Genomic DNA, 17,672 nt, shown 5'->3' with positions numbered 1-17,672 from the left:
CTGGTGAGACAAAACCACGACTCGTCAGTGAAGAGCACTTTTTGCCAGTCCTGTCTGGTCCAGAGACGATGGGTTTGTGCCCATCGTTGTTGCCGGTGATGTCTAATGAGGACCTGCCTTACAACAGGCCTACAAGCCCTCAGTCCAGCCTCTCTCAGCCTATTGCGGACAGTCTGAGCACTGATGGAGGGACTGTGCGTTCCTGGTGTAACTCGGGCAGTTGTTGTTGCCATCCTGTACCTGTCCCGCAGGTGTGCTGTTCGGATGTACTGATCCTGTGCAGGTGTTGTTACACGTGGTCTGCCACTGCGAGGACGATCAGCTGTCCGTCCTGTCTTCCGGTAGCGCTGTCTTAGGCGTCTCACAGTACGGACATTGCAATTTATTGCCCTGGCCACATCTGCAGTCCTCATGCCTCCTTGCAGCATGCCTAAGGCTCGTTCACGCAGATGAGCAGGGACCCTGGGTATCTTTATTTTGGTGTTTTTCAGAGTCAGTAGAAAGGCCTCTTTAGTGTTCTAAGTTTTCATAACTGTGACCTTAATTGCCTACAGTCTGTAAGCTGTTAGTGTCTTAACGACCATTCCACAGGTGCATGTTCATTAATTGTTTATGGTTCATTGAACAAGCATGGGAAACAGTGTTTAAACCCTTTACAATGAAGATCTGTGAAGTTATTAGGATTTTTACGAATTATCTTTGAAAGACAGGGTCCTGAAAAAGGGCAGTTTCTTTTTTTGCTGAGTTTATGTATGTACAGTTGAAGTCAGAAGTTTATATACACTTAGGTTGGAGTCATTAACTCGTTTTTCAACCACTCCACAAATTTCTTGTTAACAAACTATAGTTTTGGCAAGTCGGTTAGGAATTCTACTTTGTGCATGACGCAAGTAATTTTTCCAACAATTGTTTACAGACAGATTATTTCACTTATAATTCACTGTATCACAATTCCAGTGGGTCAGCTTGGAAAATTCCAGAAAATTATGTCATGGCTTTAGAAGCTTCTGATAGGCTAATTGACGTAATTTGAGTCAATTGGAGGTGTACCTGTGGATGTACTTCAAGGCCTACCTTCAAACTCAGTGCCTCTTTGCTTGACATCATGGTTAAATCAAAAGAAATCAGCCAAGACCCCAGATTTTTTTTTTTAGACCTCTAAGTCTGGTTCATCCATGGGAGAAATTTCCAAATGCCTGAAGGTACCACGTTCATCTGTACAAACAATAGTACGCAAGTATAAACACCATGTGACCGCAGCCGTCATACCGCTCAGGGAGCTCTGTCTCATAAAGATGAATGTACTTTGGTGCGAAAAGTGCAAGTCGATCCCAGAACAACAGCAATGGATCCTGTGAAGATGCTGGAGGAAACCGGTACAAAAGTATCTATATCCACAGTAAAACGAGTCCTATACCGACAACCTGAAAGGCCGCTCAGCAAGTTAGAAGCCACTGCTCCAAAACCGCCATAAAAAAGCCAGACTACGGTTTGCAACTGCACATGGGGACAAAGATCGTTACTTTTTGGAGAAATGTCTGATGAAACAAAAATAGAACTCTTTGGCCATTATGACCATTATGTTTGAAGGTAAAAGGGGGAGGTTTGCAAGCTGAAGAACACCATCCCAACCGTGAAGCACGGGGGTGGCAGCATCATGTTGTGGGGTTGCTTTGCTGCAGGAGGGACTGGTGCACTTCACAAAATTGATGGCATCATGAGAAAGGAATATTATGTGGATATATTGAAGCAATATCTCTAGACATTAGTCTGGAAGTTAAAGCTTGGTCGCAAATGGGTCTTCCAAATGGACAATGACCCCAAGCATACTTCCAAAGTTGTGGCAAAATGGCTTAAGGACAACAAAGTCATGGTATTGGAGTGGCCATCACAAAGCCCTGACCTCAATCCTATAGAAAAGTTGTAGGCAGAACTGAAAAAGCGTTTGTGAGCAAGGAGGCCTACAAACCTGACTCAGTTCCACCAGCTCTGTCAGGAGGAAGGGGCCAAAATTCACCCAACTTATTGTGGGAAGCTTGTGGAAGGCTACCTGAAATGTTTGACCGAAGTTAAACAATTTAAAGGCAATGCTACCAAATACTAATTGAGTGCATGTAAACTTATGACCCACTGGGAATCTGATGAAAGAAATAAAAGCTTAAATAAATAATTCTCTACTATTATTCTGACATTTTCTCATTCTTAAAATAAAGTGGTGATCCTAACTGACCTAAAGACACGGAATCTTTACTAGGATTAAATGTCAGGAATTGTGAAAAACTGAGTTTAAATGTATTTGGCTATAGTGTATGTAAACTTCCGACTTCAACTGTAGCTATAAGCTGAGTTGGTGTGCGTAGTATGTATGAGTGAGTTGTAGCTGGTCTCGTCTGTTCTGGTTTCCCAGGTGCAACTGCAGCTGCTGACAGCCATAGTGAAGCTGTTCCTGAAGAAACCCACTGAGACTCAGGAGCTGGTGCAGCAGGTGCTAAGCCTGGCCACACAGGTGAGTGTCCCGGTGTGCACACACACACAGTCAACAGCAGGGATCTAATCAGCCACAGTCTCACACCAACGCTTCTTATGCCAGGGCCTTCAGGCCATGTCAGTTGTCACTCTAATTGCCCAATAGAAGAACAGAAACCAGATTGTCTTGACTTTGAATTCCCAAAAGTAAGAGAGATGGGAGATGTATAGTCCTGTCTTCCAACAACTAGGCTACCCTTTTCTCCAGAAAGTCTGGAGCACCTTCAAGTGTTATCCTAAATATGCCAATTAGCCAAGCAACACACCAGGAAAAGGGAAGGTCAAAAATAAGGACATAAAGATTGATTGTGTTCTGCTCAAATGCTGATGGGAACAACCCAGTTTAAAAGATGGGAACAACCCAGTTTAAAAGATGGGAACAACCCAGTTTAAAAGATGGGAACAACCCAGTTTAAAAGATGGGCTGTGATCTTGGTGGGGTAGTCTAAATGCTTGAAGCTCTTTTATTGGTCTAATTACTATGGGATGTCCTTGACTAACTTGACAACAAGGGCACCATTTTATTTACTGTGCTTCCTGTGGCTGTCACTAATGTCCTTCACTCCATAAATAACTAGCCTGCTGGGACGCTATTGAAATGGCTGCTTTTATTCGTGATTCTCCCCCTCCCACAAATGGAATGACGCATTCACGTGTGGCGTCTGCCTGACGATAGGGCTTAGCCATTCCAGCACTGCTGAAGCAATATGAAAAGTGGGATACTCATTGAAATGTGTCAAGTTGACAGCCAGTGTGACAACGTCACCATAAACGGTACCCTACTATTTCTGATGAGACGGAGTGTTTTTGAGTTTGAGTGTTGCATTAGATGAACATCTTGTGTTTTGGGTGTTATTAGTGTGTTTTATGAGTAGTTCATCTCTCTCCTCAGACTGTGGGAGTTGTCATTAACTTTTGAGCTTAGTGCCAGGGGAGTTTCAACACTGCCAGGAAGCTGCCAGGACCAAAAATATATTCCCGATGTTCTGGTTTTTATGTCCTTGTACCGCGTGTCTTCTAAGCCATGCTGATGCTGTTCAAATCTTCCCTTGGATTTTCTTATTATTGACTGAGTAGATTATTCTAGCTATACCCCTCAGGGAATCGAACCTAACCTGACTCTTAGATTATTTGCTTAGTATCTGACATGACATAAGTGAGAAGAACAGGCAGAGAGCGGAGTCTGTGAAGCAGTTACTATTTATTATGCACCACATCAGTCATCCTCTCAATCTCTTGTCTGCAGGACTCTGACAACCCGGACCTGCGAGACCGTGGCTACATCTACTGGCGTCTGCTCTCCACTGACCCTGTGGCTGCCAAGGAGGTGGTGCTGGCCGAGAAGCCTCTGATCTCAGAGGAGACGGACCTGATTGAGCCCACCCTGCTGGAGGAGCTCATCTGCCACATCGGCACGCTGGCCTCCGTCTACCACAAGCCTCCCAGCGCCTTCGTGGAGGGCAGCCGCGGTGTAATGCACAAAAGGCTCCCCGCCCGCACTGGATCGTGAGACACACACACACTTTTAGGGCCCACTTGAGTTTCCCTGACTAAACACCTTATTTGCACCTGAGTAATTCCCCTAAATAGTGTTATTTACCCCTAGAGTACACCCAGTCTTTACTTTGTGTAAAGCATACCTTACTTTATACTGGCTTAAGCCACGTTCGATGAATCAGAGATATCCGAAAGATCTCACGAGGCTGTGTTCCCAGCAGACATGAAGTGCAGCACACAGCACTGGGCTGATTTTAAATTCAATCTTAATGCCATTTAATTGTTCTTTTCATTGCATTTAAGATGTGCCGATGGTGTTCCCTTAAATAACCTTAGGACCAATTATTAAGCAGGGTTGGTTTATTGAATCAAGAGTTCTAGATAATTTAGCTTGGCTGAGACTAGGCTTCTCTTTACATTTTTAGGAATTCAAACCAGGTTAAACAAGTGAAGTTCTTAAATACCCCCTTTATCGTGGTGAATCTTTGCAGTTGTCTAACTCCCTCTGTCCTGGTCTCTCCATCCCCCAGAGGAGAGGGTACGGAAAGCCCAGAGATGGGCAATACTGCTGGGGGCTCTGCCCCTGAAGCTGCCACCTCTATCATCCCCTCGCAGGGAGACCTCCTGGGGGACCTTCTCAACCTGGACATGGCACCCCAAACCACCACTGGCCCCACCCCCCCCACCTCCGGCATGCAGATGGGGGGCATGGATCTCCTTGGTGGAGGTCTGGACAGCCTGGTAGGTACCTCACTGTAGCCTGCTGTGCTGCTACCCCTGGTCAACCAGTGAACATAGTCTTTTTTTTTTTTGCTTTCTTATTTTTCTTTTTGACTGAGTGTTTTCCTCTTTCTTTATAATTTTTTTTTTTTATTCCACACCTGCAGATGGATGAGTCTGAACCGGTAACTAAAGTACAAGGAGGGAGAGGACATATCTATAGTCACACATCACATTACATCATCATTAGTTAGATGTAGTAGCTATGCTTGGGTGGTATCCAGACTTTTATATTGTCATACTGTCCTTCTCTCATACCTGGATTTACGGTAATACCGGCATAGCACACAAGGGAGCGCTAAAAACGCAAGAAAAGACCATTGGGTCTCTATTACAGAATGCTAACAAAATTTGCACAAACTAATTGTGAAATGACATAGATGTTGTTAGCTAAATGCTACTGAACATAAACTAATTGCAAATTCAGCACATAAAATTATACACGCGTAGCTACAGAACGTCATTTTCGGTGAGTGTGGACATTTGCAAAAAGTTGTGATGAAGGTTTTTCTGAAGGAAGAGCAGCATGTATACACGGAGCAGATGGGAGAAGAACGGCAGAGGGGGAGGGGGGAACGATCGTAGGAAGCACGGGGAATAATTGGCAGCTGTACAGAATTCATCCAGAGCGCTTTGACTTCTGGCAGAAAGCTCTTATAAGATATCTGATGGTAAACATTTAGTAGTGAATTGCATACAAGTGTAACGTCATCACTTCATGTGCGCTGCACAACAGAGGCTCGCTGATAGCTATAGAATGCTATGTACTCCCCAGCTCGCTTTCTCCCGTTGTGCTGTTTACAAACATGTGACTGGCTCAAATGTTCTGGGGAACTATGGTAAGCTTCATCATTTAAAATAATGTGACAGGAGAAATGAAGAATGCAATTTCCTATGGTATTGCACAAGTTGACTGCAGGTAATCACTTAAAACGTAGCTACAAATATACACATTTATTGGAAAAACTACAAATAAATTGTTTTTTTATTTATTGGAAAAACCATCCTGTGGCTTTTCAAAATACCCTGGTATACTGCCCAAGCCTAGTAGTAGGGCATTATCATTGTGTGTGTGTGTGTGTGTGTGTGTGTACTGTGTGCTGTATTCACCTCTTCAATATTCTTTCTCTGTGCTTGATGCATCCTGATTGTTCCATGTCAATGAATACATCTAACATGGACAACCCTACTGTATTCATCCTGCCATCAGCCACACGTTCCCCCGCGGACGGACCCTCCACAGTCTCCGTAACCTCAGCCCCTGTCGCCAGTGTACACCCACACTGACTACACTGACTACAGTCACACTGACAGCCCCCCTGACCACAGCTCTACTGAGCACAGCCCCCCTGCTGAGGTTGGTTGAGGGGCATCAGTAGAGGCTCCTAGACAGACTAGACTGGAGTCCCCTTATGATACCCTGTGCTGTACTATGACCTCTCACCATCTCTAGCTGCAGTGTCACTGTCTGTTGTAGTAGATCAGAGATGTTTCCTATCGTCTCAACATGTTTATTTCAGGCCTCTGAGACCTTTTGTAGGTCTTGTTGTGTTTGTTGTTCCAAAAGCCTTTACTGTAGCTAGCTGTATTTGTTATGATTTTAACATGCTACTCTAGATGTTTAGGCCCTATTAATTTCTGGTTTCCATTTGCACTCATCTCTTCATAATTAATTTTTTTTTGAGAGTGATGTATTTCAATACTAATTTTTCTGTGTAACCACCTAACTGACCACTGTGCTGGCAAACAGTTGGTATTTACAGTTTCTGAGGTATCTGAATGAACCTGAATACATGATGCTCGTCCTGCGCTCTTCGACCTCCATATGACCCTCCAGTAGCTCTCATCATAGATATAGAACACTGTTCTGTATGCTCTCATCTCACCTTCCCCAGTCTAAAAACCATGCTTTTCATATGTCATGGAACAGGGTTATCTTAGCAACCCCTCATCACACAACCACCTCCCTCCCTCAGTCTTCCTCTAGCATCTCCCTCAACCTGCTGGAATAAGGTGTACCYTTCTAATAATGTATAAACTGAACTCCTGTCTCTCTTCCCTCAGCTTGGAGGAGATATTGGTGGGAGTCCTGCGGTAAGCCTGGTTGTTTAAACATTTAATTTTGAAAAATAATATTTCGGTGCAATTTTTTTGATGTTCAGGTCTTTTAACATGGTCTCTCATCCAAAGATGGGGGCTGGTTTTGGCGCGGCTCCCGCTGTGATGCCAGCCTCTCTAAATGCTCCTGTGGGAGGCGGCCTTGGAGATCTCTTTGACCTCGGAGGGGGGGTTMGCATGCCGATGGGAGCATACATTCCGCCCAAGACAGTGAGTGTCTATAGAGTATGATAGTATTGATACTACTTTGTTACGTTACAGCCTTATTCTAAAATGGATTAAATATCAATCTACCCACAGTACTCCATAATGGCAAAGCAAAAACAGGTTTTTATAAATTGTATTAAAAATGTAAGTATTCAGACCCTTTTGCTATTATACTTGAGCTCGGGTGCATCCTGTTTCCATTGATCATCCTTGATGTTTCAACAATTTGATTAGAGTCCACCTGTGGTAAATTCAATTGATTGGTCATGATATGGAAAGGCACACACCTGTCTGTATAAGGTCTCACAGTTGACAATGCATGTCAGAATAATTGTCCGTAGAGTTCCGAGACAGGATTGTGTCGAGGCACAGATCTGGGGAAGGGTACCAAAAAATGTCAGCATTTGAAGGTCCCCAAGAAGACAGTGGTCTCCTTCGTTCTTAAATGGAAGAAGTTTGGAACCACCAAGATTCTTCCTAGAGCTGGCCGCCTGGGCAAACTGAGCAATCGGGGGAGAAGGGACTTGGTCAGGGAGGTGACCAAGAACCCGATGGTCACTGACAGATTTACAGAGTTCCTCTGTGGAGATGGGAGAACCTTCCAGAAGGACAACCATCTCTGCAGCACTCCACCAATTAGGCCTTTATGGTAGAGTGGCCAGACGGAAGCCACTCTTCAGTAAAAGGTACATGACAGCCCGCTTGGAGTTTGCCAAAAGGCCACCTAAAGGACTCTGACCATGAGAAACTAGATTCTCTGGTCTGATGAAACCAAGATTGAACTCTTTGGCCTGAATGCCAAGTGTCACGTCTGGAGGAAACCTGGCACCAATCCCTGCAGTGAAGTATGGTGGTGGCAGCATCATGCTGTGGGGACGTTTTTCAGTGGCAGGGACTGGTAGACTAGTCAGGATCGAGGGAAAGATGAACGGAGTAAAGTACAGCGAGATCCTTGATGAAAACCTGCTCCAGAGCGCTCAGGACCACCGACTGGGGTGAAGGTTCACCTTCCAACAGGACAACGACCCTAAGCACACAGCTAAGACAACACAGGAGTGGCTTCGGGACAAGTCTCTAAATGTCTTTTGAGTGGCCCGAACTTGAACCCAATCAAACATCTCTGGAGAGACCTGAAAATAGCTGTGTAGCGACGCTCCCCATCCAACCTGACAGAGCTTGAGAGGATCTGCAGAGAAGAATGGGGGAAACTCCCCAAATACAGGTGTGCCAAGCTTGTAGTGTCATGTCCAGGAAGACTCAAGGATGTAATCGTTGTCTTAGGTGCTTCAACAAAGTACTGAGTAAAGAGTTTTTACTTATGTAAATTTGATATATTTATATATATTTTTTAAAATAAATTTACAAAAATTACGAAATAGTTTTTGCTTTGTTATTGTGTGTAGATTGAGGGGGGAAAACAATTGAATGCGTGTCCCCCCCAACATATGGTTTAGGGTAAGGTTTGTTTGAATCCTCTACCCAACCCTTCCCTGTTTCGTGTTGTCCTTTTGATTTTAAATTGTACTTTGATTGATGCTCTTGATTTTCTGACCTGATGTATGGATTCTACTGTTAATGTGATATTTCATTGAGTGCCCTGAAAGGTGTCTGCCAAATAAATTGAATTATTATTATTTAATACAAACTGTAGAGACGTTCCTCTTTCCTCAGGTGTGGCTCCAAGCCATGAAGGCTAAAGGTCTGGAGATCTCTGGGACCTTCGCCCGGCGTGCTGGAGTCATCCAGATGGAGCTGGTCCTCACCAACAAGGCCATGAGCATCATGACTGACTTCGCCATCCAATTCAACAGGAACAGGTGAGAGGAACATCCGTCACAGTCTATATGACTGTCATAAGGAAACCATCTCTGGTGTGAATGTGATTTWAAAAAAAAAATCTAGTTCTGACTGGGACTCTTCTCTCTCTAGTTTTGGACTGGCCCCTGCCGGCCCACTCCAGGTCCTCACCCCTCTCGGCCCAAACCAGACCATTGAAGTCAGCCTCCCCCTCAGCACTGTTGGGCCAGTCATGAAGATGGACCCTCTCAACAACCTGCAGGTAACTTTCCCACAACGTTAGTTGTACAGGATGTTTCAGGAGACTAGGCTGCTTCAGACCAGGGTTGAATAGTGGGAACCGGGTTACTGAGATATCCAGCCCAAACCCACTCCCTTTTCCCAGGATAAATAACTGCAAGAAACCGGTAAATTTATAATAAATTATTTATATGAACAGCATGACGTGAAATGGCACTGTTAAATGATATGCGCTGTCTAAGTCTGGCTTCTCAACGGCCTCCTCTCTGCTATCTGCATGACCAGTCTTCGACGCTCATGGTGGGGACACTGCTTCTCACTACGGAGTGTAGTTCAATGTGTTTATCATCTCATCATGGTAACTTTTTGAAAGAATAAGGGGTCACCTTATTCTTTCATTGTTAAGAGTTTTAGAACAGCCTGTCACTCAAATATCGTTGCCGCAGTCTTTCTCTCTCCATCAATTCCATTCAAATTGCATCCAAAATAGATCGGCCTAATCCTGGTCAAGATTGAGATGCACTGAGTGTACAGAACATCCTGCTCTTTCCATGACTAAAGCCCTATTCACACGGGACTAGTATTACTATAGAATGTAGGTGATGTAATTACTACCCCAGCATGTCAGTTTTTTTCCAGTGGACGATTCGGATGGGATTAGCTTTACCCAAATGCCCAGTAATAATTGTTTTCCTCATTCAAAATGGATAAATATGACAGAAGCCTGGAGGCTCTTCTAGGTGGGAAGATGTTTTAAATGTCTAGGGATGGCCTAATATTGGCCTAATGGCCTTCAGTTCGAAGAAAGTCAAAATGATAAGACCTATCAATAACAACCATGAACTGTAACCTATGCACAAATTGAATTAACTGACGTATTTGGCGAAAGAGGAATAGGCACTTGAAAAGTTGATATGTGACAAAACATATCCATTTGTAGACTACATGCATAGCATTATTGTTTTAAGCATTAATTTGTTCCCATGTTCTTATCCAAACTGGGTGCAGCACCTGTTAAACTCAGTAATATCCTTCAATACACAGGGATGATGATTCACACGGGATATGTGTTATCAGAGGACGTGAGAGTTTGCCCGAAAAACTGTAGGTTTTTAAGGATGGGATAATAACCTTCCTGCCAAGTAAAAATTACTTGCATGACAGATTCGGACGGGACTAAAATACAGATGTGGTGATTTGTGCTCGTGCACATAATTACATTACCTGAGCTCCCCCAGTAAAACCTATCCCGTCCGAATAGACTGACCAGGTGAATCCAGATGAAAGCTATGATCTCTTATTGATGTCACTTGTTAAATCCACTTAAAATCAGTGTAGATCGGTTAAAGAAGGATTTTTAAGCCTTGAGACATGGGTTGTGTATGTGTGCCATTCAGAGGGTGAATGGGCAAGACAAAATATTTAAGTGCCTTTGAATGGGGTATGGCAGTAGGTGCCAGATGAACCAGTGTGAGTGTGTAAAGAACTGCAACGCTGCTGGGTTTTTCACACGCAACAGTTACCCTTGTGTATCAGGAATGGTCTACCAGCCAACTTGACATAACTGTGGGAAGCATCGGAGGCAACATGGGCCATCATCCCTGTGGAACACTTGTAGAGGACATGCCCTGATGAATTGAGGCTGTTCTGAGGGAAAAAGAGGGTACAACTTAATATTAGGAAGGTGTTACTAATGTTTTGTACACTGTGTGTGTATATATAGTTGTCCGAGCCTACCTCTTTAAGGTAATACATTCAATGCAGTATTAGCCTTATATTTAGCTAACGAATGATGTGTTATGCATAAGCTTCTAAATTATAGCCTCTGTCTCTTGCGCAATACGCACCTCCGCTCCGTTGCCGTGTCTACTTAAAAAAACGCTACTTAGCTCTTGGAGTCCCAGGAAAAGCTAGACTAGAATAGCTGGCTGGACATCTTTTCTTTTAGCATTTCTTATACTAATAGACTGTTCGAAGAGAGATTCAAGCTCTTGTTTGCTGAATGTTAAATACAGCAGCCATTAGAACTTTAAAGAAGAGAACACGCAATGGCAGTTATTTATTCAGAATAGGGCTGTCCCCGACAAAAAAAAATCTTGGGCGACCAAGAGTCTGTTCTTTCGATTGGTCGAACTTTTTAAATGTGTATTTTTCCATATAGACACATACTATGTGTTTTAATCAAATCAACTATATGCACTGAGCTTGTCTGATGCTTTAAGTGAACTGTTTGTTGAAATAATTAAGACACACAAATGATTGAGGGAGTCCGACCACAATTGATTTGATTGTGCTTGTCCTGGCTTAGAATTGCTGTGTTCAAAAAAACGCTAACAACTGTGTGACTAGCACACGTTGTCTCTCCTCCCTACTGCAGCGACCACCACAGAACGTCAACAGTGTGTTTTTTGGTATTTTATTAGGATCCCCATTAGCTGTTGCAAAAGCCAAAATCTCATATGCCGATAACAATACATATCACGATATAGCACATTTTTTGTAAATTCAATGAATAAATAGTTTATATAAAATGACCACATGTAAAGGCCTATTTCTTATTACATTTCGAATTCTACTCAACAAATACAAGGTACTTCCTCATATTTGATTATTCCTCCTTTTATTTAGAACCTTTGTGAAAATGTTCAATTAAGCATGTAACAATATATTAATATCTCTAAAAAGGTAAATAGAAAACACTTAAACTATGGTTGCAAACAAAATAAATATAGGCCTAAAATATATTTTTGGGGGCTTGCCTGTTTTGCATGTTATTTTGGCATTAATACGTGTCACATATCAATTTGCATTTGGTACCTTGGGTCGAGTGTTAGCACCAACTCACGAAACCCCTGTTTCTCGACTGTGTAAATTGGGGCCATGTCTTTGCAGATATAAGTCGTAAAGGCAGCTGTTATCTCGTTCCATCTTCATGATTCTTTGCCATATGGTGTGCCGCGGGCAAAAGCCTCTTGCAACGTCTGAGTCGGGGGTTTGTTTTGAGCACTGGACTGTACTTTTTTGGGTCTCATCCGTAGACTCTCTCCGTACTGTTTCACATGATTCTTGCATAGGTGGTAAAAGAGGTTAGTGGTGTTTGAGCCTGTTGTCGGGACCGGCCTGCGGCATATTTTGCAGAGGACGGTTTTCTGGTCCGTGTCAGACTTTTCATACCCAAACCACGTCCATGCGACCAAAGTAGCCCCTCTCTTAGGTACGAGTTCCGTGTCTCCGTGCTCTGTGTCACGTTCACTCTCCTCCATGTTTGTTTGTGTTGCAGCCGTGTGGAAGAAAGCAAAGCTTCGTCCAATTGACTAAAAATATTGCCGTAAAGAGTGTGATTTGCAACACAACGAAATAAACGATAGAGCGTAATATGAAACGTTAGAAAAACGTCTATCGTCACACAATATATATTGTCCAGCCCTTATAATAAGTAAGATTAGACCAAACTAGAGCCTGTAGAACTTGCTTTTTGGAGTGTGGTGTCAAAGCAGAGCATCTCTTTATTACGGCTAGACCTCTCCCCATCTTTACAACCATTGAATCTATGTTTTGACCATGACAGTTTACAATCTAAGGTAACGCCAAGTAATTTAGTCTCCTCTACTTGTTCAACAGCCACACCATTCATTACCAGATTTAGCTGAGGTCTAGCACTTAAGGAATGATTTGTACCAAATACAATGCTCTTAGTTTTAGAGATGTTCAGGACCAGTTTATTACTGGCCACCCATTCCAAAACAGACTGCAGCTCTTTAAGGGTTTCAGTGACTTCATTAGCTGTGGTTGCTGATGCGTATATGGTTGAATCATCAACATACATGGACACACATGCTTTGTTTAATGCCAGTGGCAGGTTATTGGTAAAAATAGAAAAGAATAGAGGACCTAGAGAGCTTCCCTGCGGTACACCACACTTTATGTGTTTGACATTAGAGAAGATTCCATTAAAGAAAACCCTTTGAGTTCTATTAGACAGATGGCTCTGAATCCACATTATGGCAGAGGTTGAAAAGCCATAGCACAAGATTTTTTTCAACAACAGGTTATGGTCAATGATATCAAAGGCTACACTGAAATCTAATCGTATAGCTCCCACAATCTTATTATCGATTTCTTTCAACCAATCATCAGTCATTTGTGTCAGTGCAGTACATGTCGAGTGCCCTTCTCTATAAGCATGCTGAAAGTCTGTTGTTAACTTGTTTACAGGGAAATACAATGCTATTTGGTGAAACACCATTTTTTCCCCCAACAGTTTGCTAAGAGCTGGCAGCAAGCTAATAGGTCTGCTGTTAGAACCAGTAAAGGCTGCTTTACCACTCTTGGGTGGCGGAATTACTTTGTCCTCAGGCTTGGAGGGAAGTCAAAGACTTTCCTCTAGGCTCAGATTAACAATATGACAGTGGAGTGGCTATAGTCAGCTACCATCCTCAGTAGCTTTCCATCTAAGTTATCAAAGCCAGGAGGTTTGTCATTATTGATTGATAACAATAATTTTCCACCTCTCCCACACTAACTTTACAAAATTCAAACTTGCAATGCTTTTCTTTCATTATGTTTTTTATGCATGAATACAATTGCTCACTGTTCATTGTTGGCATATCCTGCCTAAGTTTGTCCACTTTATTTAATTGGCAATTATTAAAATAATTTGCAACATCAAATGGTCTTGTGATGAATAAGCCATCTGATTCGATGAAAGATGGAGTTGAATTTGTCTTTCTGCCCATAATTTCATTTAAAGTACTCAAGTTTTTTTTCATCATTCTTTATATCATTGATCTTGGCTTCATAATAAAGTTTCTTCTTTTTGTAGAGTTTAGTCACATAATTCCTCTATTTGCAGTAAGTAAGCCAGTCAGATGTGCAGCCAGACTTATTAGCCACTCCTTTTGCCTCATCTCTTTCAACCATACAGTTTTTCAATTCCTCATCAATCCATGGAGCCTTAACAGTTCTAACAGCCAGTATTGCCCTGTCTGTGTTTCTGAAGGTGCAATATAATTACAGCCATTTCTGACTGAAAAGTAATGTTACTGAAATCCCTCATTTTGTTTAGGAATGACCTCAACCCTTACTGTTTTTACGTGACACGTATGCATCGCATGCATGTGACCAATAGGGCCTGACCTGTAGCATATCATAATCGCATCTATTAAATAGGTTATAACAAACTCTGAACACATGTGACAGCAAAATGTATGCAGAGGATGTGACAAACTTGAAACGGGGTAATGTTTACTGGTTCCTCAGGAGGTAAAGGGGAAGTTGGATGTGTGGAATACATTTGACTAAATTAGTTGCCAAATGAATAGGAAATATAGTCAAGATGTTGACAAGGTTATAAATAATTATTTTTTTAAAATTGAAATAATAATTGTCCTTCAAACTTTTGCTTTTGTCAAAGATTCCTCCATTTGCAGCAATTAGTCTTGCTGACCTTTGGCATTCTAGTTGTCAATTTGTTGAGGTAATCTGAAGAGATTTCACCCCATGCTTCCTGAAGCACCTCCCACAAGTTGGATTGACTTGATGGGCACTTCTTACGTACCATACGGTCAAGCTGCTCCCACAACAGCTCAATAGGGTTGAGATCCAGTGACTGTGCTGGCCACTCCATTATAGACAGAATACCAGCTGACTGCTTCTTCCCTAAATAGTTATTGCGTAGTTTGGAGCTGTGCTTTGGGTCATTGTCCTGTTGTAGGTGGAAATTGGCTCCAATTAAGCGCTGTCCACAGGGTATGGTATGGTGTTGCAAAATGGAGTGATAGCCTTCCCTTTTCAAGATCCCTTTTACCCTGTACAAATCTCCCACTTTACCACCACCAAAGCACCCCCAGACCATCACATTGCTTCCACCATGCTTGACAGATGATATACAAGCACTCCTCCAGCATCTTCATTTTTTTCTGTGTCTCACGAATGTRGTTTGTGATCCGAACACCTCAAACATAGATTTGTCTGTCCATAACACTTTTTTCCGATCTTCCTCTGTCCAGTGTCTATGTTCTTTTGCCCATCTTAATCTTTTATTTTTATTGGCCAGTCTGAAATATCAATCAACTGTATTTATAAAGCCATTTTTACATCAGCCGATGTCACAAAGTGCTGTACAGAAACCCAGCCTAAAACCACAAACAGCAAGCAAGGCAGATGTAGAAGCACGGTGGCTAGGAAAAACTCCTTAGAAAGGCAGGAACCTAGAAATAAACTTAGAGAGGAACCAGGCTCTGAGGGGTGGCCAGTCCTTTTCTGCCTGTGCCGGGTGGAGATTATAACTGTACATGGCCAAGATGTCCAACGTTCATAGATGACCAGCAGGGTCAAATAATAATAATCACAGTAGTTGTCGAGGGTGCAGCACCTCAGGAGTAAATGTCAGTTGGCTTTTCATAGCTGATCATTAAGAGTATCTCTACCGCTCCTGCGGTCTCTAGAGAAATGAAAACAGCAGGTCTGGGACAGGTAGCACGTCCGGTGAACAGGTCAGGGTTCCATAGCCGCGGGCAGAACAGTTGAAACTGGAGCAGCAGCACGGCCAGGTGGACTGGGGACAGCAAGGAGTCATCATGTCAGGTCGTCCTGAGGCATGGTCCTAGGGCTCAGGTCCTCCGAGAGAGAGAAAGAGAGAATTAGAGAGAGCATACTTAAATTCACACAGGACACCGGATAAGACAGAAGTACTCCAGATATAACAAACTGACCCTAGCCCCCCGACACAAACTAATGCAGCATAAATACTGGAGGCTGAGACAGGAGGGGTCCGGAGACACTGTGGCCCCATCCGATGATACCCCCGGACAGGGCCAAACAGGAAGGATATAACCCCACCCACTTTGCCAAGGCACAGCCCCCACACCACTAGAGGGATATCTTCAACCACCAACTTACCATCCTGAGACAAGGCCGAGTATAGCCCACAAAGATCTCCGCCACGGCACAACCCAAGGGGGGGCGCCAACCCAGACAGGAAGATCACCTCAGTGACTAATGTACTTGTCCTCTTGCTCAGTTGTGCACCGGGGCCTCCCACTCTTTCTGTTCTTGTTAGAGCCAGTTTGCGCTGTTCTATGAAGGGAGTAGGACACAGCGTTGTACGAGATCTTCAGTTTCTTGCCAATTTCTCTCATGGAATAGCCTTCATTTCTCAGAACAAGAATAGACTGATGAGTTTCAGAAGAAAGTGCTTTGTTTCTGGCCATTTTGAGCCTGTAATCGAACCCACAAATCAGAACAACAGTTTTCAGCTGTGCTAACATAATTGAAAAAGGGTTTTCTAATGATCAATTAGCCTTTTAAAATGATAAACTTGGATTAGCTAACACAACGTGCCATTGGAAAACAGGAGTGATGGTTGCTGATAATGGGCCTCTGTACGCCTATGTAGATATTCCATAAAGATTTCCAGCTACAATAGTCATTTACAACATTAACAATGTCTACGCTGTATTTCCAATCAATTTGATGTTATTTTAATGGATGAAACATTTGCTTTTCTTTCAAAAACAAGGACATTTCTAAGTGACCCTAAACTTCTGGTTTTCTGACTATTTGGAACAATGTAAACAACAATTATAAGTGTACCAGAGAGTCTGTTGTAATGTTTTTTTTTCCCGAAAGCCTTTTTTTACAGTAAAGACTAAAAACCAGTCGCATTCATTCGTGATTGCAATTTCAGAGATGGAACTGTTTAGGCCTATTTATTGTTTTTGCTAATTATGCAATGGTCGCTTTATTACATTTTAAAACTGAAATGCTTGATTGCATTTCAAATCATGAATGACTCCTATGCTGTGTGATGACATTAACAAATAAATGATTGATACAATAGCCTATATAAGTATCGAAATATAGACCTAAGTAAGTTACAGTATGCTCTCTTAGGCCTACAGCTCGATGGTGGTTATACAAGGCTGCTATACTAAGCCTACTAATGATAATGACATTACTTATTATACTGAACAAAAATATAAATGCAATAATTTCAAAGATTTTGTTGAGTTACAGTTCATGTAAATCAGTCAATTGAAATAAATTCATTAGGTCCTAATTTATGGGTTTCACATGACTGGGCAGGGGTGCAGCCATGGGTGGGCCTGGGAGGGCATAGGCCCACCCACTTGGTATACTGGCTGACCCACTGGGGAGCCAGGCCCAGCCAATCAGAATTAGTTTTTCCTCACAAAAGGGCTTTATTTTGACCGAAATACTCCTCAGTTTCATCAACTGTCTGGGTGGCGGGTCTCCTACAGTCCGCATGCCAATTGCACGCTCCCTCAACTTGAGACATCTGTGGCATTGTGTGTTGTGACAACTGCATGTTTTAGTGGCCTTTTATTTTCCCCAGCACAAGCTGCACCTGTGTAATGATCATGCTTCTTGATATGCCACACACACGTCAGGTGGGTTAATTATCTTGACAAAGAATAAAATGCTCACTAACATGGATGTAAACAAGTTTGTGCTCAATTTGAGAGCGATAATATTTTTGTGCGTAT

The 17,672-nt window shown here is 42.7% G+C and overlaps 1 protein-coding gene across 3 annotated transcripts in view; it reads left to right on the top strand.

The window, feature by feature from the left end:
- The window catches only part of LOC111974829 (AP-1 complex subunit beta-1), a 50,571-nt gene that overhangs the window by 10,553 nt on the left and 22,346 nt on the right, over positions 1–17,672 (top strand). For all 3 annotated transcript variants that reach the window (XM_024002857.2, XM_024002858.3, XM_024002856.1), the window contains exons 12-18: positions 2,408–2,506; positions 3,773–4,032; positions 4,554–4,764; positions 6,868–6,897; positions 6,994–7,131; positions 8,800–8,945; positions 9,058–9,187. In XM_024002857.2, the coding sequence (XP_023858625.1) occupies positions 2,408–2,506; positions 3,773–4,032; positions 4,554–4,764; positions 6,868–6,897; positions 6,994–7,131; positions 8,800–8,945; positions 9,058–9,187 (1,014 nt within the window). The remainder of the gene's footprint in view (positions 1–2,407; positions 2,507–3,772; positions 4,033–4,553; positions 4,765–6,867; positions 6,898–6,993; positions 7,132–8,799; positions 8,946–9,057; positions 9,188–17,672) is intronic.

The sequence above is a fragment of the Salvelinus sp. IW2-2015 genome, linkage group LG15 (genome assembly GCF_002910315.2).
Source record: "Salvelinus sp. IW2-2015 linkage group LG15, ASM291031v2, whole genome shotgun sequence".
Classification (NCBI taxonomy): domain Eukaryota; kingdom Metazoa; phylum Chordata; class Actinopteri; order Salmoniformes; family Salmonidae; genus Salvelinus; species Salvelinus sp. IW2-2015.
Note: the sequence above shows the minus strand (reverse complement) of the source record. Positions and strands in the feature narration are given on the sequence as shown.